Consider the following 22,373-nt stretch of genomic DNA (forward strand, 5'->3'; position numbering starts at 1 on the left):
GTGGCTTTGTGGTATGATAGGTGTATGATAATGTACCCTCAGCCATCGTGATGGAGGTTGTGCTCAGAGGTACAGCAAAACATGGAGGCCCAGGATGACACACTTTAATATTAAAGTAAAATGATAACTTCCACAGGAGGTATGAGGACTAGGAACTCAGCCCCTTCTCAATGGATTACCACTGGTATGGACTCGCTATTCAGAGCATTAATGTGGGACACACATATGTTTTAAAGAAAAGCACAAAGCGCTGACATGCTATTTTTTTCAATTTCTATAGCATTAATGCGACAGTGTATGTAACTTTGAAAATGACAATAACATTGAGAATAAAACGATCAACAGAGAAATAATCAGTCAAATAACTGACAGTTGGAAAACGTTAGGTATAAAAACTTTTATTGTGGTCATTTACACCTGTTCCTTTATAACTGTATAAATCTTAACATTTATTTGTTCATTTAAGTAATAGTTCATCTCATATTAATACTGTCATTTAAGCATACAAGTAGTGAGAAAAGTAAATTATATTCACAGAATATACATTCACGTGCATTCAAAATGTCGGCAGTTTTAAGCCAGCGGAATGGACACTGTCCCGTTGGCTCTGCTCCTGCTCCTTGGATGCACACTGGAGTCTACGATGTCCTCTGGGTGTTCTTCGGCTTTCTTTTCCTTCAAGCTGTTGATGAATCTTAGCGTGATCTCGTCCCACTCTTCCGGAAGAAGCATCAGAAGAAACCCAACGCATATGATGATGGTAGCACCCAGTCTAACCACGCTAAATATCACTTCATGTTTCAGAAGATCGATCGCTAGAAGGCATGAAAAAATAGAATGAATCATTATTCTGGATATGCATGCGTGGCAAACCCATATTACTTGCAATTCCAACAAAGCTTTTTGTGGCACATTTTGTTTATTCCCATTACGAAATATATACGTCATCACGAACAAAAAGACTAGAACATGACAAACTAGACAAATTAAATTTCCTCCATGGGGGACATTTTAAAAGGGAAGCCATTTTGATTGACTTCTAGGAAGTGCACTTCTCCTTCAGGTTAACAATTGAAATCTGCCTTGTGCAAACGTTGACTAGTACATTTGAAAAAAGAACATCCAGCTATTTCTGGAAAATAATGTGACCATTATTTACATGATAAACTCTTTGCAATCTAATGATAGGCTGTACACACTGGGTAATGACAGAACTGCATGCTTTCAGCTTCATATCGAAGAGTCTTACACTGAGATGAAATGTAGGAAGTTGATATTTCCGAAGATTAACATTGGGTACGCTTGAGAGCAAAAGTTTTAGCAAACGTGAGACATTTATTGGGTTTCACTGTACATTTGAGAAAACACTGAGAACATGCATGTTCCAAGGGAAAGGCCAAAGGGTGGCCAAGAGGAAATTTTGGAACATCCAAAAGTCGAAACTTCATGAGTATTTACAAATGTTCTCATGTCTTTTACCTGCTTAAAATACACACATAGATTTACTCCCAAAAAGTTGGAATAATTGTGCATTTTTATTTATTCCAGTGCTTTATTTGCCGAACTCATTAAATGCATATACATATCAAATTATCCTTGGAAAAAGATTGTACCATAGCAAGGATGCCAAGGACCCTGGTCAGCGGTGGCCGACACAAACACACAGTGAGGAGGCAGGTGGAGGGGGCGTGGGGTGTGGGGTGTGGGGAGTGCGAGAGGAGGAGCAGCGAGAGAAAATAAAAAAGTAAGACTTACCTGAAGCTGCTGGCCACCTCGCGCCTCAGTGGTTTGCTTCTTCCTGGCCTCAGCAGACACCGGGGCAGTATCAGAGACTCCCTGTGCAATCCCCACCCTTCTTTCATGCTATTACCAATATCAAGAGAGCAGCTTGGGGATTGGCATGAGCGGGCTGGTTTAAGGCTTGCTCAGGCACAGGGAGTCAGAGCTGTTTCTCCAACCCGGCTGTGCAATTCTGCTGGGTTGGAGAAATTTACCTGCACATGTCGGTTTGGCCAGCCTAAGCTGGCCGGCCAAACAGACATGTGCACTTAGAAGTGCATATGTCACCTAATTCCTCCCTCCCATTACCCTGCCCCGCCCCTCCTTACACACACTGGCTCAGTCAGTAGCTGAAAAATAAAATGATGATAAAATATAATTTTGTTTTTCAGCTGCTGGCTCTGAGCCAGTGGGGTGATGCTTGTCCACCATTGCAGAGGAACCGCCACTGACCCTGTGCAAAATAAGAACATTGGCCCTTTGCTGTTGAGGTAGTAGAGTATAGTATTGTTAGAGTTCAATAGGCCCCAGAAGGCTCAGGCCATGGTGCCACCGCACCTGCTGCACCAGTGGTAGCTACACCCCTGGGCTCAGACCATGATGGACACAGGTAAATCACAGGGATTACTATTAGAAAAAAATGGCATGACTTTTATGAAAACCAGTAAAGAGGAAAGAGTTCTTAACAAAAGAAAATGCTGATACCACAGTGTCAATCACTAGGAGAACTGGTCTCCTCTTTTTATGAATCTTGAGGGGGAACAGATGAGGAGAGGAGAAGAGTATATTTTTATTAAGTGTGTGTGGGATTATTTTGATGTGATAACGAGGTAGTGAGTCTGGCCAGACATTTTTTGATTATCTAATGGCAACTGAACTTAGTCCTACCTCAAAAGGCTTACCAGTGAACACTCGCTGAAGAGCTTGCTGTTCGACAAGTTGCTGACATGGATGCCGGAGGTACCCAGAGTAAGTCATGAATGTGAGAAATAAGTGGAAGCACAAGGTCGAGGGGTACTCAGTGAATTCTACACAGAAAAATAATTTGTGTTTCAGATGTGGATTTCTGTTTCCACACGAAGGTAAATGTCCCGCCATTGTCCCACCTACTGAAGCTGTGAACAGGAGACCCATTTTGTGATGGTGTGCAATGCAAAAGAAAAAGTAAGTGCATCATGGTGCAAAGACAAAATGGCCCCTGAATTTTCCAGAAGCGACATTTGACATGCTCCCAAAAGGCCCAGCGACCACATCAGCAGAGGCAAACCGACACCAAGCGAAGTTGATCGATATCCAAATCTTTGTCAAACAGTTCTTCCGTATCAATATCAAGTGAAAGTAAAGAAGATTGTTGTGTTACATCAATGTTTACCTCAAAGAAGCATATGCATGTTAGACTGGCTGCCTGTGAGGAAAAACACCGGTCCTAGAGAAATCGACACGACAAAGCACCAAAGTCATTTAACATTTTCCGAAGATCACACTAATACCTTTCATTATCGATGGTGGTGCGTCACTAAATATAATTCCTGAGGAGAAATATAATGAACTGTACCCACTGCCCCAACTTACACCATCAAAAATTTAAGTTTACACCTACCCCACGACAACACTCAAAAGTAAAGGTTAATTTGTAGCAACGATGAAGCATAAGAAAACAAAAGTATAGGCACCCATTCAGTGTACTTCAAGGTACGGCGTCAAGCACCTGTTTACTCAGCTTCAGCTCTACTGCTGATATGGGACTAATGTCCATGAACTATAACATGAATGTTCATCCTGAAATAGTAAGTCAATTCCCTTCGTTGTTTCATGGGTTGGGAAAACTCAAGACTATGAAAGTCCAATTACACATTAATGAGGACATCCGTCCTATTGCTCAAAGATGCAGACAAATAGATTTTCACTTACAGGAAGCTGTTGAAAAATAACTTGAATCTCTACTTGAACACAATATCATTGAGCATTCCACTGGTCCAACTAGATGGATTTCTCCCAAAGTGGTAGTACCCAAAAAGGACAGTGGAGGAGCTGAACGCTTCTGCGTGGATATGTATCACGCAAAAAAGGCCTCCAGTTTGGCACATTGGCGACATGATAACACAATTGAATGGTGCAAAGGTATGCTTTGGCCTGGATCTGAATAAAAGATATCATCAGTTTTAACTCGAGGAGTATTGCAGGTACATTACAACCTTTTCTACAATGTTGATTTGTTCCGTTACAAGAAGTTTTGGTGAGCCATCAGCTGCAGAGCTATTCCAAGATGCAATTCGACGTATCACACAACCTGTCATGAATGCTTTCAATTACAGATTATTGGATTTCAGAGCTACACAGAAGGAGCATGACAAAGCTCTAACACAAGTGTGTCAGTTGCTCGCTGATGCCCGTTTAACTTTTAATGCTGAGAAATATGAGTTACATAAGACAAAATTGAAACTCTTTGTCTGTATCTTTTCTGATGGGGGCATAACACCCGATCCAGCAAAAGTGAAAGTGCTGTCAACTGCCAACACCCCACAAGACATTTACAAGTTACGTTTATTCCTTGGTATGGCCAGCTATTGCTCTAGATATCTTCAAGACTTTGCCATTGGCTGTGCGTCATTAGGAGACTTGACGAAAAAGAATGCTTCTTTTCTTTGGTCACATGAATGCCGGCAAAGCTTCCAGAAAATAACAAGGTATTGAGAACACCACTGAAAGAGCATACTTTGATCCAATGCTTAAAACTGAGGTTGTTGTTGACTCTAGCCCTATAGGGTTGGGTGCCATCCTTGCAAGGCGGACACCCAAATTCTCGAAGATGTATTGTGGCTTTTGCAATTCAAACATGATTGTTCCTAACCTGAGAAAGAATACTTAGCAGTGGTGTGGGCCTGTGAACATTTCCACCTATTCTTGTATAGGAAGCCCTTTGTGCTTGTGACCGATCATCAAGCATTGTTCACTATATTTGGAAATCCAAAAGCAAAAATGCCTCCTCGCTTTGAAAATTGTTGACTGCAATTGCAAGAATACAATTGCATCATCATGCATCATCCAGGGAAAGATCAGAACCCTGCTGACTACTTTACAAGAGGGCCTCTACAATGCTCTGGCATCCATTCTAAGATGGCTGAAGCGTACAAAAAATTCATAGTAAATTTGAACACCCCAGCTAAAATTTAATTGGAACAAATTGTCACTGCCACAAGTCAAGCCAAATGCTGAAACTGAAAGACATTATTACACATAAGTCTTGGTACCAGCACCCTCGACCTCTCACCAGTGAATATGAAAATGTTAAGGATGTCAAAGATGAACTGTCCGTTACTAAGGAAGGGATTATCCTGAATGGTTCGGAGATTGGTATTTTGAAGTTTCTGTGACAACAGATAATTGAAGTGCCTATAAAGGACATCATGGAATTGTTGCCACCACACAAGCTCAGCAAGCCTGAGTCTAGTTCCCACATCTCGATGAGAGAGTTGAAAGAGAATTAAAGGCCTGATATTTATACAACTCCCAGTAATTAAAAACGACTCAACACCCGATAAATATGTCAGAGTTGCCAATGCATGCATGGGAAAGAATTGCAGTGTTCTTCATTGGTACTCTTGACAACAGACATCACCTGAAGGTGATCGTTGATGAATATTCCAGCTTTCCATTGAGTGAAGATCTCTCATCTATCACTCAAGCACATGTCATAGAGAGATTAGACAGCATCTTTGTGACCTGGGGTGTTCCTGCAATCTTAAAGTCTTAGACTGACCCACCTTTAAACAGTCGAGAATTCAGAGACTTTCACCGTTATCTTTATGTGAAGCATCAGAAGAGCACCCCTTTTTTGCCTTGTCGAGTGTTTCATGAGTACTCTAAAGAAAATTGTCCAGCATTCTGTACTAGAGAAGCTTGACATTACAGCTGTCTAAAAATATACCCTTTGAATTTACCGCTCAACCGCTCACTCAACCACAGATGAAAGCCTGGCAACCTTGATGTTTGGGAGAGCCATGACGATCAAGTTACCTCAATGGATCAACAGAGGAGCAAATATTGAGGAAGAAATATGCATGAAAGACTTGTATCATGAAAGGAACATACAAGCCTATGTAGACAAGAGTTGACATGTGAAGATGTCACGACTCTCACTAGAAGAGATTGAGTTCTTGTTCATCAGCATAGAAATGAAAGTCTGATGCTCCTTTCGATGCTGAACTATTTCATGTTGTGATCTGCAAAGGAGACATAGTGACTGCCCAACATCCTTGGAAGTTCATTATGAGAAATATGGCTCATCGCTCGTCACGCACTGATAACATTGTAGATAATGGATCTGAAAGGACAAGTGAAGAATGCCTGTCTGCTGCTGGTTTCCATTATCAAATCTAAATGCATTTACCTCTTTGATATTTTGTTGTTGTTGATATTTTGGTCACTGTTCTACACTTGATATTCCAGACTACAACCCAAGTGATGAAAGCTTTGTTTAGTAGCTGTTAGGTTTCGGGTAAACATGTTCAGATTGAGGCACTGACATTTAGTAGACTCTTGGAAGTCATGCAATTCCAGATGTTCAGTAAGATAGTATGCAATTATAACATAGAGAATTTATACTAGCAATCCGCAGATAGGTCACAGAAGGTTGCACTTTGAAAAATAATTGAATACAGGGAAAGACCTCGGGCCTCAAGAGAGTTTTAGTTTGTGGGGATGTTTTGGAAGTTGTTTGCTTCTGGTCAAGGGATGTGAAATCCTGTAAGAAAATGGTCTCTACAGGATAGCGGGATAATAATCAAAAAAGTAAATTAAGATGTGCCCAACGAGTATGTCATCAAGACAGTGTATTTCCTCTGTCGATGGTGAGGTGTTTAGAGTAGTGAGATCGTGTGTTAGGGTGACATTGAAGAATTTGTGTGTGGGGTAGGATTTTACTGAGTAAAGAAAACTGTTTATATCCCAAAGAAAAAAATATATTGACTGATCTGGCCTATAATTAATGAAAATCAGGAAAGGAGTCAGGGACAGGTCCATTTTTAAGAACAGTGCTTCAGAGTTTAATATTGAATATCTGGTTAGCGTTACTCAGGAAGAATATATGAATAATGGAAATCCCCAAGCTGTTCCTTTATGACTCTCCACATACTTGAGAAGATTTCCTGGAGGGTTAATATGTTGAAAAGATGGTGTCTAGTAGGAGATAGTCCATGTATCACAAGGAAAAGAAAGACAAATTCCTAGATCGTGGTAAAAGGACATTAATATGCCACCAAACAGACTTTAAGAATGGCACATTTGATAAGAGATTCGACTGTACATGCCAAAAAGAATTTAGAGGCTGTGGAAGATTAGAAGGATGAGTAGACAATTCAGAAAGAGTATGAGTAAACATAGTTTTTGTCTCTTCCAGGATGTCCTCCACCGAGGACACTTTTTGCTCAGTATTGTTAGTGCTGCTATTTAGATCAGTATGCATTTCAAAACACAGTGACTCACTTTGGGTTAGACTGGCCAGGTGGGGATCATGTGTATCCACTTGGATGGTTGAGGGAAAGATGGTTATTGTAGGAGAATAACATTTCTTCTTTTCTCTGGCCCTTTGGCGCTAGCTTCCATAAGCTTTATGGTGTTTGTAGTCCACAGCTTAGCTGTTGCACCTACGTTCTCTGATGTGCACTTCTAACAATCAGCGCAGTTTTGTAGCTAACATTTGTAGGAGCTGTGATCATGTAGTGGACTGGTATCTACAGAGCAATGCGATACCATTCTGTCTCAGTCCATCTTACACCGTAAGAAGAGAGTTGTGGTGCAGTGGCCAGGGCAGCTGACTTCGGAGCACAGGGTTCACGTTTTAATCCCCAGCTCCGGTAGCAGCTCAGCTCAGCACCATGTGACTCTGGGCAATAGCTCACTTAATTTCCATGACAGTGCCTTGAGACCCGTAAGGGTGAGTAGTTTGCGCTTTACAAATACAGATTTAATTTCTTTTTTAACCGTAGTTCTCCCAGTTCACACTGTCACTACGCCACCGCATAATCGGTGGAGGAATCTCCTGTAGATCTGGCTCTCTATGGAATACACAAAATTTAGTGAATGTTTCAAAAATCTCAGGCTCTAAAACAAATTCAGTTCTCAGGACTAGTCTGCCCTGAGCCCCAGTAAGTCCACTCGTTAGTCTTTGAATTTGAAAAACCACACATCACTCCTACTATGGCATCTGGCCTGTGCGCCTTATTTATCATTTACTCACGCCTTGCTGCGCTGCGTGCAAGGGTAGAAATGGGCCATATCTACCAAGATATGGAACATTCCTGCCCTTTCCTTGAGCTGGCCTACTCTTGGCTGCCTCGTACCAACGCAGGCATCCTTTCAACATGGTGCAAATGTGCCTGCGTTGCAGGCAAGATTGTTTATGTGCAGTAAGGGCCACTTTCCTACAAAAAACAGTCCTTTAAGGCCTTTTCCTCTTTCTTTGTGTACTGCAGAATGCAGCACATATGAAAAAAGAGAAACAAGCGAGGAAAAATCTAAATGTTCTCCTTTTTATACCTCTCCTGGGAAGGCAAGGCATTTTGAAGCATTCCCAGGTCTACCACTCATGGTAAATCTGAGAATGTGCCAAAATCTATGGGTGGGTGTGTCGCACAACCCATGGACCACGGGCTTCCCAGTGTACACTGTGATCTTCACGAGGAGCCCACGGCTCCCTGCTTCAGCGCTACGGGGAAAACGGCGTTCTCAGCAGCTCTTCTCAAGGTTGTTGAAGTCTTAGCACAAGACCAAATAACGTCAAAATATACCACAATACTAGTAGCAGTAGAGTTCTTGTTAAAATGCGTAGTTTAAACAGTCTGTGCGATTCGTATCTCTCAGTTCGACCCTACGGTGATGAAAAGAACCAACAGAGTCTAACGCACGTAGCGGACGCTTCTGTCAGATGCGCTCAAACACAGATTGCGCTGGGGCAGTGACTTGCACTGCCTTGTGTTACTCCAGATTTACCAAGTCACGCAGGGCCATGCAATGTGCCTTGCATGGCTTGGTCAATCTCATTCTAGGTTTTGCGCCACCCTGTGTCCCCTTGCATGGTGCATGGATGACACAAAGCCTTCTGTGGTATGATGTTGAGCATTAGAGGGATGAGGGGTGTAAGTCCTACCCAGTGGGAGTGCATGAAAAAGTTGAGGAAAGAGCATATTCACTGGAAGTGATAGCCCACAGCTGTCTTGTTTATAAGTAAACATGATACGCGTTCATAGCACCGCAAGGTTCTAGGATATGGGAATAGAACAGGGAATAGAACACTGTTGAAACAGACAAGCTAAGGGAAAAGTGAGGGATGGAGCCCCAAGCCTGATAACAAAGATGCAGCAACTAAGGTAAGATTTAGTTTATTTAAAGAGGTCTGTCTGTGCCCACAAAGCACTCTGTAACTTCTTCATATTTCTACCACTGAGTGCAATCAGTGGAAGTTGTGCACTTCTGCAGAAGACAATGAAAGGACCCATCCTGTCGGACAAATGCTCTCCTGTCAAATGTTGGTCTTATCTCGTCATTTTAAAATGACTTAAATAAATGAAGGCATGTCCCTGGAATATAGGAGACCATTTAAAAAGTCGCAGTGTAACTTAAGCCCTTGCATGCGGCCGCGATTCTGCGACTGTGCGGCAAAATCGCAAGTGGGCGGGTTTATGACGGCCCCCAGCCGTCATCAGCACACAAGCGCCGTAGTGCATGACGGCTGGGGGTCGTCATCAGCATGCAAGGGGTTAAGCTGGATTTTGGAAAATACATCCATGATTTCGCAAATATAGGGACAAATGGAACTCTGGTCAGTAACTTAAAACAGACCAACATTTTGAAATTCTGACAAAGTTGTCTTCTATGAGCAAATCCAGACCATGCTCAATATAACCTTTAAATGGGCTTTCGTTAATTGCCTGATAAATGGCTAAAACCCTCTATTCTAAGCACATTTCAGTACATTATCTTGATAAGCACACAGTAAAATAAATTTATTATAAGAAAAACAACGAACAATACTGATTGTAAGCAGTACACGGACATTATCTGAAAAAGATAGTGATAAAAAAATATTGTGACATGCTTTCTAAATTAATTAGTAGTTACCTGCGTTACCAGGAACACTCAGAACCGTGCCGATCGAAATCAGTATTGGATAGGTAAGCATCACGCCGACATTTATCAATACATTAAAGGCTGCAAAGAAAAACAAGGACAGACACTGCTATGATCAATCATAATGGGCAAAAGTAAGGACAGATGCAAATTTGGGAAGTTATTTCTATTTTACAAATCATCTTTGGTGTTATTTCCCATCTCAAATGCCATGAAACCTCTTGAAGCAATTGAAAAGAACATCATAATGACTGAAACAAGTATTGCCAGTGCAGACAATACAAAGAACCGATTGAGCAGTGATTATATCACTAAATAAGTAATAACAAACATAGGCATAGATTCATCAAGGTAAAATCCGCTCGCAAAGGGGCAGAGTCTCAGAATCTGCCCCTTTGCGACCGGTATTTTTGCATTTGGGATGCATCATCCCAAATGCAAAAATCGCAAATTAAGAAATCGCAAAATTGTGATTACTTGCATTTAAGGAATCTCAAATTGAGATTCCTTAAATGCAATACATTAAAGTTAAAAAAAATAGCGATTTCACTAATAGGGCTCGCAAATTACCATGAAGTTGAACTTCATGGTAATTTGCTAAAACTTTGAAGTTTCATGTTGCGCACACACATGCACTAAGGGCATGTGTGTGCGCAACATATGTGCACAGATCAATTTCAGGGGTGCAACAGGGTGTCCTTTGGACACCCCTGCACCCTTGAATTCGCATTCTCAATTTGCGATTCGCTAATTGCGATTCGCAAATTGAGAATGTCTTCCCATTCATTCCTATGGGCCTCTAGGCCCATAGGAATGAATGGGGAGGTATTCCTTAATTGCGACTCGCAATTTGCGAGTAGCAATTAAGGAATTTTAAGAAATCAATATTTTTTTAGTAATTTCTTCATGCATTGCATTTTGCTATTCCTTAATAGCGAATCGTTATTTTTCGCTATTAAGGAATAGCAAAATGGGTTCTTGATGCATCTGGGGGATACAGTACAACTACTATTAACATAATAAAATGTACATTTTAGGTCCAAAAAGGTGACCAACAGACTTATTTATCTTTTGGTGGCCATCCTGCCAGCCTGCTGGCACGGCAGAAGGGAAGATCTCCTACTATGGTGACAGAAGACTGGCAGCAAAATATAAGACCCCCACAGAAAGACAAGTAACTCTAAGCATCAACCCTTATTCTCCATCACAAAGCTCAAAAGTATTTAGCTCTCCCCATGATCTTCGGTAACTGTTCCTAGACATGCTACTTCCAAAACAGGGTAAATAATTTGAGTATAGCATAGATGGTAATTCAATGATATTAGGAGAATGTGCTTCTCAGATAATTCGCCCACTCCTTACAGCCAATTTCGGTTGAATTTATTGTGTTATAGCAAGAAATTGTAAACGAGGAGAACTGATGATGTTATAAAGAGCACAACACTGACCATGCCTTAGGAAAAGAGATTGTAAAGCGCAGAAAGGTCAAATGAAGCACAAGCTCTGGAGCACACATTAGGGACAAGTGCTTAAAATAGGTATGGCGAGTTGTCTTTATGGCCAACTTACACACCTCCCTAATTGTGGTAATGCTAAAAAATTACGCAGAAACTGCCTGATTTGTGACTCTTAGACCTGACATCTTGAAGTAGTGTTTCCGAAAACTTTTCGCTTTTTTTCTCCTGGGTTTTGCTGATTCTCTTTTAGTGTTCTTAGGGCTCTGGGCACTTTCCCACTATAAATGCAGTTAGGAAGCGACGCTTTCCTGATGTTTTAAACATATCTCAAGCCTGCCATTGCACTTATACGCAGGTTGGCCTTTCCAATCCACTGGCCAATCTTGAGGCACCTTTCAGTACCACTATGTCACCCCGGGGGTAAGTCTTAAGGGGTTAAGCAAGTGGTAGGGGAAAGGCATGGCAGGTACACATGTGTGTTCCCTGCCCAGGTAGTAAGAAATACCCATGTGTATTTTCACTACCTATTAGGTGTGTTCTTCCTATAGGTTATCAATGGGGAATGATTAAAATTACTTCAAGCTGCAATAACGGCTTGCAGTGGAGCAGCCTCATAATGTTTCCTATCATTGGATTCACAATGACAAACCCTCTCCTGTAGTAAAGAGGGGTGACATTAATAGCGTAGAAATGCCACTTCTAGAAAGTGGCCATTTCTCTGCTTTAAAACTCTTTGTGTGCCTTTTAGTTTGACTCCAGTCCACACTGGAGGCTGGGTAGCACATCTGGGCATTCCCCCGTGACAGCTATAAAACACTGGTCATACAACTGGAATGACAGACTCCTGCCATTTGAGGGCCTGGCTGGATGGATTGGAGGAAGAGGTTTTGACACTTGTCCTCTGGGAAGCCAGATCATGGCCTCACTAAAGATTAAGATCTGCATTCCACGGCCCCATGGCAGACAGGACAGAAATGTAGGGGAGACATTTGTGGCTCAAAGGGAAACCTTCTGAACCACTCCCAACTTCAAAGGCACACTACAGTATAACTACTGGTGCCATACTTCAGCAGGGTAGAGATACACTTGTGGGTGTGTGGGACTAGAAATCCAGGAACTGCATGGTGCACAATTCCAGAGGAATCTGTTGTGTACAAGGAGGATTACTGCCTTTGGGAGGGGCCGTGCACCCTTCCTGAATAGTGGCTGGCCTGGACTGACTACCTGCTTCTGTGTGGCACCCTGAAGCTTGCTCTTCAAGGTCTTGTTCGCTTGCCCCCTTTTCTCTTGAGGAGGCCTCAGGGACATCAAAGACCTCCTGAGAGGGACCCACACCATCTATTTGTGACACTTGGAGAGTGGAGCCCTTTTAAGTACCCACATTGTCTGCTGGATCCTAGCTGGTAGTACAGTGTGAGCATGGCACTAAGTATTGTGCCTGGAGACAGGATAGCCTTGTCCAGGAAGTACTGCCCGCATCTAAAGAGTGTGGCTCCTGCATCTGGGGGCCTTTACACGCATAAGTGTCTTGTTGGAGGTGAGCAGATTCACTGGTTGCGTGACCCCACGTGGCACGCTTCGTCGATTGTGCAGCATCCCTCTCGTGTGACACGCCGCCTGCATGCTCATTGTGAGCGGTTCCAATTGACAGGTTGCGACCTTCGGAGGTGAGGGCGTACCCGTACTAGTGCCTCATTCAACCTTGTGTACCGTGCTGAATTGGCGCCTGTGTGAGTGCCTGGAATTGTCTGGTGCGACCCATATCAAAGTGCTGTTTTGTATCACAAAGGAGGGAGAAGGAAATAGTTTGTGACCCTTTCAGCTTCCTTGGTTTCAATATCAAAAGATCAATGGGGGAAGGGATCACTTGTCCTGAGTAACCAGGGTTTTTGTAATCTAATTGTTTGCATTTCCGATTAAAAACCCTCATTCACGACCCAAGACTCGAATGGCAGTGTATCTTGGTTCTCCGCCTTAATGTTAGTGACGTGACAGCATCATTGGGTTTAGTTGTATGCTTCCTCCACCCAGAGGTCAACCACTGGTTAGTGCAGTAGTGATTAGTGATGTTGAAAAGAGATAATAAAAAGGCTTATATGACTAGGTAAAGTAAATTTAATGAGTGCTGGAAAAGAGGCCTAGTTAAAGGAATTAGGCGTGCGTAGGAAGCTTTAGTTAGGGGGCTTCCGCACTAGCAAATGTACATAAATGAACATTTGCTAGTGCGGAAGCCCCCTAACTACAGCTTCAGCAAGAACTAAGATACACCGCCATCCGAGTCTTGGGGCGTGAATGAGGATGTTTTATCGGAACCGGAAACGATTAGATTACAAAACCCTGGTTACTCAGGACAAGTGATCCCTTCCCCCATTGATCTTTCCATATCAAAGTGCACCAGAAATTGTGCCTCATTTCCAGGAAGGTACAGAATTTTTACCTCTTTGTTGTGTTTGAACAGAAATGTCTGGTGTCACCCATATCAATGCACATCAGACGCTGTCCTCATTTCCAGGGAGGTACAGAATTTGCAACACTTCATTGTGAGTGACCTGAAATGTGTTGTGTGACCCGTATCAATGCTAACCAGACGCTGTGCCTCATTTTCAGGGAGGTACGGAATTGGCAACTCTTCATTGTGTGTGACTGGAATTGTCTTCTGCGACTCAGATCAACGTGCACCAGATGTTGTGCCTCATTTCCAGGGAGGTGCAGAGGAGCAATTTTGTGTTTAGTGGTTCCTGGATTGCCTGAGTGCTGCTTTGATCAACATGTGTTTGATGGGGTGCCTCCTTCTTACGATAGTCTTCCCTGCTCTTTCCCCCATTCATTGATTTTTCCTTTTGTGACCTCAGTGTGACAGAACAACTGCCCTCTCCTGCTCAACGACTTTGTGTTGCCGGGTATTATTGCTAGGACTGGGCATGGGTGGTGAGAGTAATTGACTGGGCTAAGGAACGCTTCTGAGAGTGATCAGAAGTGGGTCATGAGACTGCATGTCTACCCCTGTGCTTCACAGAACTGAGCTGGTGCCAAAAGGCACAGTGTGGAATCCCATGATTAAACGACTATCACCCTCAACCCGCTTCTGCTCCGCATACCGTCTTTGAACTTCCCAAGTAGTGGACAAACCTCCATTTGTCAACTGCCACATAATAAGCCTTGCTACCTACCCCCACCCTCTTCCCTGGGACCCTGAGTGGGTGTGTGAGAATGGCTGCCTGTTATTAATTACACTGCACAACAGTGTTGCTGTACACGTTAATTCACTGCCAAAATATACTACATTTGACATTGGTTTTAACCCGTGCGGCCTTGGCCCACTGTGCTGTTTAAAAGTGTTGTAATTATCTGTGTGCACACATTTCTGATATTGTTGTGATCTGGGGAGCATCCTATAACTGTGTGGTATTGAATTATACGAATTGTTAAGCTGGGCTTTGTTCTGACAGTGTTTCGCACCTCATAAAGATGCTGGGGAGGTAACATGGGATCTTTCCAAAGTGTTCTCATTACTGATGTCATTTTAACACGGTTGGGCCTAGTACTGCTAGTGATATTTCTGAATGTCATTTATGCCCAGAAATACATGATGTTCATGATATGTTAGATCGGTCTCAATTCCCTTAAGGAAACAGTTTGATCGCATCGAAAGTAGGACTGACAAGTGAACCCAGCGGGCAATGTAGACCTTAGAGACATGACCACTGTAGAAACAACTGCTGGTTGTAGTTTTGCTAGTGAATCTACTTAAGGCAGTATTGCATCCTTGATTTATGGTTTCTCCCTTGTTTACAATGCTGATCTGTTCTTTGTATTGTTTTCTATATGTGATTTGCTCATATTAAATATTTTTCTTCTCACATACTCCTCTGGCTCACTTTTCGGCTGTAAATCGCATATGGGTATTGATTTTTAGTATGTGAGTTAGTGAAACATATGTTATGTGATTTAGATTGTTCATGAGTGAAGGTCATTGTATTGATTGGGAGCAGGTTTTTGTTGTTGATGTGACCTTTTTGGGTTGCTCGATTGTCGTCCTCATTTTCTGCAGTGGTTCTGGTTATGTAAGTGTATTTTTCTTTTATTATCTGAGCTCTCTTTAGAGTTGTGAAAGACTTCTTTCCTTTTGATAGATTTAAAACTCAATTTCTCGCTATGGCTTTTGCGACAATGTCTGGCCTCTTGATATCACAACTTTGCCCAATCCTTATTTGCTCTTTGGGACCAAAATATAATAATACTACAGATACCAAATTCCTTTCAGAATGTAAAGGAGGTACACTTTCGAAAAATATATCTCCCATACCATCTTAGTGCTGTGATCATCATGTGTGGTCTGGTCTTTGCTCTAGATTCCATATTTGCTAGTGGTTTTGACTTGTTATGGGTTGTGTGGGAAAAGGTTGGTTCAGTACAAGAAATTGTGTTCCATTACATACACTGTTTTGTGGTTATGCACGCTTATTTCGATGAGGGATATCATCAAACTCTGTTAAGTATTTTTGCAGTAAAGGTACTCGGCAAGTTGCATGCCGTTATTCGTATCATCCCAAGGCATACAACTGCCAGCTTTGAGCAGATGCGGATTTTACTATAATTTTATATATTTGGCAAATTTAAACTCATTCCAAAATATTTAAGAATGTTCTTCATATTTTTCAATTGCCAGCAAGAGCAGCAGAAATGTGACTGAGTCATTAAGTTGTTTAGCAAATGTACAGGTCAAATGGAAGCAAAGGTGTGAGTTCACTGCTGGATACACAGGCCAGATAGCGAAAACAATTATAGGTTTTATGGGATGCAGGGGGACTTGTTGTGCAATGTCTGAAAACTCAATTTAAAGGCATTTTGTTTTGATGGAGATTCAATCCTGTAAATGTTACATGTAGTCCGTACATGTATATGTTATCTGGAGCCAATATGTACTATAAGAACTGTAATTCCTACCATTGTGACGTTTTTGGCAGTGCTTCATTTTGCTGTCACGAGCTCGCTTCCTGGATCTGTTGCCATGACTGCAGGTGTTTCATAGCCAGCTTTCTAGGTCACTCTATATGACGCTTTGAATGCAAAGCTGAGGCATGCTCCACCGTTTATTACTTCCCATACAAATTGGCTGAACTCGCCACTGTAAAAAGTGCATTTTATAGCTGTGGGAGCTACAGTCTACACATGTTTGCCTCTTCTCACCTCATATATGTTCAGATGCGCGAAATAGGAAAAAGTGTACTCCACCAATGCACAAAAGAGTTGCACTGTGGAGGCAATGTGACTACTGTCTAGAGCTTTCGACTTTTGAACATGGGGGAACAGGTTCGAATCCTAGCTTCGCTCAACAGCTTGTGTTTCTGTGCAAACCACATTATCGTCCTGTGTCTAAAAAGGAAAAATAGTGTAACAGAGTCCGGTTCCGTTGTGAAGCGCTCTAATACCTGTTGGCGCTATTAAAGAAAATAAGCCTGAAGTCTTCATTTGAGCATCAATTGTCCGGCATCAGCACATAAAGAATTTTTTTTACTACAAAGTAGAAGTGTTTTTGGAGTCATGAAGAACTTGTAATAAGGAAGGAACTGGTTGCTTGGTGAGTTGAAATTTGTTTCTAATTTCCTGTAACAAATGTGTTTTATGTAAGTGACACTGCCTATTCACTCAGACCTTGGCACCTATTCTCATTCCCAACACCACCTATAGTGCTGGGAGGCCTCCGGTTAGCCACGCGCTCTACAAATGCCGCTTCGTTCATTCCTTCATTCATTCACCTGCTCCCGCCTATACAGCCTATAATGCAGTACACATAAGTATTCCAAGCAGTGGACATTTGGGGACAGATTTACTGAGACCTTGTGTTGCCTTTGCTTTATGAAAGGAGATTTACTAAGCCATGCAAAGCCACCTTGCGTGGCTCAACATGGCCTAGTAATTCCTAAGTAGCCAGAGTCGGTCAAATTGCTGCCTTGCTCTGAGAAGGCGATCCACGGGTGGAGCACGGGCATTCCCGTGCATCCACCCATGTATTTTGACGTTTTCCCAGATATACAAAGACGTAATGCTGGGAATGCAACAAAATTAACAGCTTCCCAACAGAAACGTAATGATTACTTAATTTCATTATTTCCTCTTTCTACGGGTGCTGCATTCTGCAAAACAAGCAGAAAGAGAAAACTGCCTCAAATATTGGTTTTGTGCCAGAATATACAGGCAGGTGTACCTTTCCTGCACAAAACAAAATCCTGTCTGTAACAAAGGCACCCTTAGACCATTGAGCAAGGAGCCTGTGTTGGGGCTAGGCAGCACTCAGTGAGCCGAAGCAGAGAGGGAGCAGGAATGCATTATATCTTAGAATGGTACATTTGTGCGCTTTCCCTCTCACCCAGTAAGTTGTCTTGCTGTGTTGAGCTGTGTGACTTCTTTGTAAATCTGCCCCTTGGAGTGCTGCAAAGTAGGCCCTGCTTCTGACACCTCAGAGGTGGACTCTTGTCTACAGCCTGGATAAGATATTTCACGTGGTGGTGCACCCTCCCTAACATTGTATCCAAATGCCAAATGATTCTTTAAATTTAGTTTGAGAATGGAACCAGTTGAAAATACTTGGTAAACATCGTTTACCACGATGTTTTTACAACGCGGTACCTTTACCACGCGGCCGTGACAACGCAAGTCGTTACCACGACTTGCGCTGGAGGGCGCTAAAGGATTACAAATAGTTAATTTACTATCCCAACCCCTTCCCTAGGGTCCACGGGGACTGGTGTTAGAATAGTAAATTATACTATTCGAAATCCGTGCCCCCAACGCAAGTCGTGGTAACGACTTGCGTTGTCACGGCCGCGTGGTAAAGGTATGCGTTGTGACGGTACGTGTTGTACCGTCATACATCCAAATACTTACATGAGTAATAGCAATACGTATATCCCAATAGTTCTGTATTGTTGGAAATCGTTCTTTGGAAAGGGTGGTTAGGTATCTTTGCATTATGGTTGTTTTTTAATCGCAAAGATACATTTTCACGCACCTTTGGAAACAACAAACGCAGTTTTATTACTTTAAGTTCCAGTTGTGTACACTATAAAGTAAGAATGTTATTTTTTTAATTGAAACACTTAGGTGAACCTTTAAAACTGTCTTCCTAACAATAAAACCGGGAAAATAGAAACCTTTTCTTCTCTAACGAACAGCATAAATGTCCTTATCACAAAACACCTTATTTGGCCAGCCCTTGATAGTCCAACATATGCCTGTGCTAATTAAATATGTTAAAGTAAGTAATACTATATAGGGATTGACTATCCTCACAAAATGAGACAGTAATGAGACTGGTGGCTAAACATGAAAGCACAGATGTCATCAGAATTACATATCTGGAGAGAAACAGCGCCACCTCTTTACTGAACAAACAAATGTCTGGTAACAGCTAATTTGTGGACTGGTCCATCACAGGCAGATTTACTTTCCACCTCATTAGCAGAGGCAAGTACAGAGTACAAGCATGAGGAAGCAAGAGAAGAACTGCTTAGTATGTTCAAGGTATCTGTATTTCTCTGCTGTTGTGTAATTGCAGTTGCACTAATCAATGGTGCCCCATGCTTGCTTCTATTGAGTACTGGAAGCTGCTGTTCCAAATTCAGTCTCTTTCATGACGCCAGCATTGGTAGAGCACAGTTTTCAGCCGATACAGTGAGGCAATCAATACTTATCCCAACATGCACTAATTCATGCAACATGAAAGGACTGCTGAAGGACCCCATTATGTGTCTCTGATGGGGCCGGTAATGGATTTCGAGGCCCCATCAGTTATATGTTAATAGCGTACACTTTATAAAATTATCTCTCACATAGCATTCAAGGCAACACATTTAGGGTTCATGAAAATTGACTAAATCAAGTTCACCGGGAGCCGCTGGGTGAAAGCAGTCGAAATATATGAGTGAAACGAGGAGAATGAGGAATTACAAGCGGATTCGGGGACGGTATAACAGATTCATTCATTAATTCCTCCTTTCTGACTGGAACATAAGGCTTCGATTCACAATGGTATGAACGTGTAGTAAAGGTGAGACTGCAGAGACTCCGCACTAGGGGTGGAATCTCCACATTATAGCTCTCAGTGTGGAGATTCCGCCCCAAGTGCAGAGACTCAGTAGTCGTAACTTTACTACATGTACATACCTTTGTGACTCGGGCCAAATGTGTTCTCCTTCTTATCTTTGAGAAGTCCGTACACCTGGAGATATTGGTACCCGCGATATATACACCTTCTCAACTTCTCTTGCTCTTCCAAGCTAAATTAGACAACTACATCCTCAATAGTTCTTTCGAATCCGTCCACATCTGAAAGTTCCTGTGGTACTATACCTTCATTTGAATGATCCAGTACATTCTGAACAAGATCTCTGATAATTTGGCCACTGGTAATTTTCCAAACTTCTCTCAAATGTTGCAGGATTCAATGCAGCAGGTACCCCTGGCATGATTCAAGCATCATGCTGAATGCATTCTTCTGAGGACTGAACTGAACATATACCTACCCTCTCTTGTCTCTTATTTTTACTATAGGAATAACAATAAACCCATGAAGTTCAACATTCCTGGATACAGTGCATGAATTTACTAAGACAATATTTAACTCTGCGATAAGTGAGGTAAGATTAGTGATTGGAGTTTATGATGCACCCTTTACTTTATCTAGGACAGACACTACCATGAACATCTGAACTTTCATCAAGGCAATTATCTCGTCAGGTGGCTTTTACGGCATCTGGATTGTCATCCTGTGGCATCTGATCCAGCATCCGTAGTGACAATCTGTATGGTGTTCACTGAGGTGACCTCTACCCATCGGTCATACTCACAGGCATAGCGATTTCCTATCTGTGAAGCAGGCTCAATGATCTTTCAAAGCTCCATGGTGGGCCCCCAATTTGTAATGAATGTTTCTTTGTTGCCGGATATTTTTCAAGTTCTCTTTTTCATGGATCATGCAGTCTTTACTTCATATCAATGTTAGCTCATTGAATGCTTTGACCTTTATCACAATTTTTTCCCAAACTGCGTTAATTGTGAGGCCATTTGGGTATTCCCTATTTGACGAGTACTTTCAGAGCCTGGTCAGAACATTACTTTTGCATATCTTGTTGGAACTGTCCCAAAATTTCAATGGACACATTGAGAAAAGTGCTGTAAGGAACATACATCCATCTGAAAATTTTAAACTACCATTTCAATGCACACATTGTACCACATATATCTAACAGAATGTGTAAAAACCTTATTTGGTGATTACAGGATTTTCAAATACACTTCAAATCAAAACTTGCACTACATACCTAACCATAGTCCAGCCATTCCACAGAGGTAGCCCCAAGGCAGTGTTGAGAATGAAGACCAGTACTCCACTTTGGTAAAATACAGAATTATTGGTGTGCAAGAAATGAAAATTAAATTAAAGAAACCCAAAGTTGAAAAAAAGTGCGCTGCTTCACCAAAGTTGGCAGTCCCAAGAAACATTTTGAATAAAACCTATAACAGAAACAAAAACATACAGCGTTGTCATAATTGCTACTTTTAGCAAAGGGGTGTAAACTGTTAATTCAATATTACTGATGTACTGGAAAGGAGAATTCTAAAGACAACAAAAGAGAGATTTTTTTTTTTTAAACAGATTTTATTTGGTTAGTCCGGTGATATTTGGGCATAAGGCCTACAAGTACTTGTAAGAGAGCATGGATGGACAGGAATACCATCATTACAGAATATTTGCAAAACCTGCCAACATGCAGGGAATCCCAACAAAAACAATATGCAGACAGTTCCAGATTCAAGTAGACAAACCCAGCATATGGTTGCAGATAGACAGACAAGCCTAATGTGAAGAGAAATAAGTCCAGAGAAATGCACCTATGTAGTGACTTCAGTTTAGGGGTCCGTTGATGGTAGAGGGAGGAGCTCATTCCCACAGTACGTTGCCAAAGGGCCCAGATTCGTAGGTGTTTTTTGGGGCAGCCATGTGCCAAAAATACTGCAATTTCCGCACTCATACATCTATCCAGTTCTGTCTTCGAATTGCCAAGAGTCGGGGGAAGTCCCTTTCCATAGCTGTGCAATATCGCGTTTGACAATAGAGAGGGCTAAAAAAGTAAATACTGCTTATACTTATTGTCCCAATCTCATCTGTTCTATGCAAAAGAAAGAGGTGTGGATCGTGTGGGTGTTCCCATGATAATATATTACTGAGGCAAGAGGATACCCTGCGCCAGAAGGGTTGCAATGTGGAACACTCCCAGACGCTATGTGAAGCAGTGTGGCTCACTGGTTAGAGGCGGCAGACCTGAGAGCAGAGGACGGCCCGGGACCAGGGTTCGATTCCCGACGCGGCAGGTTTCTGGACCAGGGTCAGCGGACTCGATAATTCTCTCGCCTCGGTGCCCACTCTGATCAGCGATCACACTCTGCAACTCTGGGCATTAGCTTGCCTCATCTTCACTAACGGCCCCACCAGACCGCCGGGGATGCCTGGTCTCACCCTGGAGATACCCACTAAGGGACCATCTCTCAGGGAAGCCAGGAAGGGTTTAGCAGCGGTTGAAGCGCGGAGATACTCCTCCGGGAGTCGATCCTAGCACTATATAAACCTTTAATTAATTAATTAATTAATTATGAAAAAAAGTCCAGTATTCCCTTTCACATCTCAAGCATGTAGGGGATAGGATAGCGCCCATTGCCCACAGTCTGTTTCGGGTACAATATGCTCGGTGTAAATATTTGAATTGTGTAAGACGATACCGTGTAGACACCGCCGAGCCCCGAGGGCTGTCAATGGCCTCTGTCCAGTCGTCGTCTGTCAGGTCGCGAATGACCTCCTGTCACGCTCGTCTGGTCTTGTCTAGGGTGGTCTGGGTGTGAGTTGTCAATGTTTGATATGTTTGTCTGATTTTATGTAGGCCCAGGCCCCACATTAAAAGGCGTCTTTAAGAGGGTGGAATTCCGGTAGGGATTCTAGGGCCTGGATCAGTG

The 22,373-nt window shown here is 42.3% G+C and overlaps 1 protein-coding gene across 1 annotated transcript in view; it reads right to left on the reverse strand.

The window, feature by feature from the left end:
- Positions 1–377: 377 nt before the first annotated feature.
- Positions 378–22,373, reverse strand: part of SLC35F4 (solute carrier family 35 member F4) — a 581,324-nt gene continuing 559,328 nt past the window's right edge. The window contains exons 6-8 of the mRNA XM_086937979.1: positions 20,687–20,879; positions 9,898–9,987; positions 378–815 (exon numbers count right to left, since the gene is read on the reverse strand). Of these exons, the coding sequence (XP_086794105.1) occupies positions 574–815; positions 9,898–9,987; positions 20,687–20,879 (525 nt within the window). The 3' untranslated portion in view covers positions 378–573. The remainder of the gene's footprint in view (positions 816–9,897; positions 9,988–20,686; positions 20,880–22,373) is intronic.

Source organism: Lissotriton vulgaris, chromosome 9 (genome assembly GCF_964263255.1).
Source record: "Lissotriton vulgaris chromosome 9, aLisVul1.2, whole genome shotgun sequence".
In the NCBI taxonomy this organism is placed as follows: Eukaryota; Metazoa; Chordata; class Amphibia; order Caudata; family Salamandridae; genus Lissotriton; species Lissotriton vulgaris.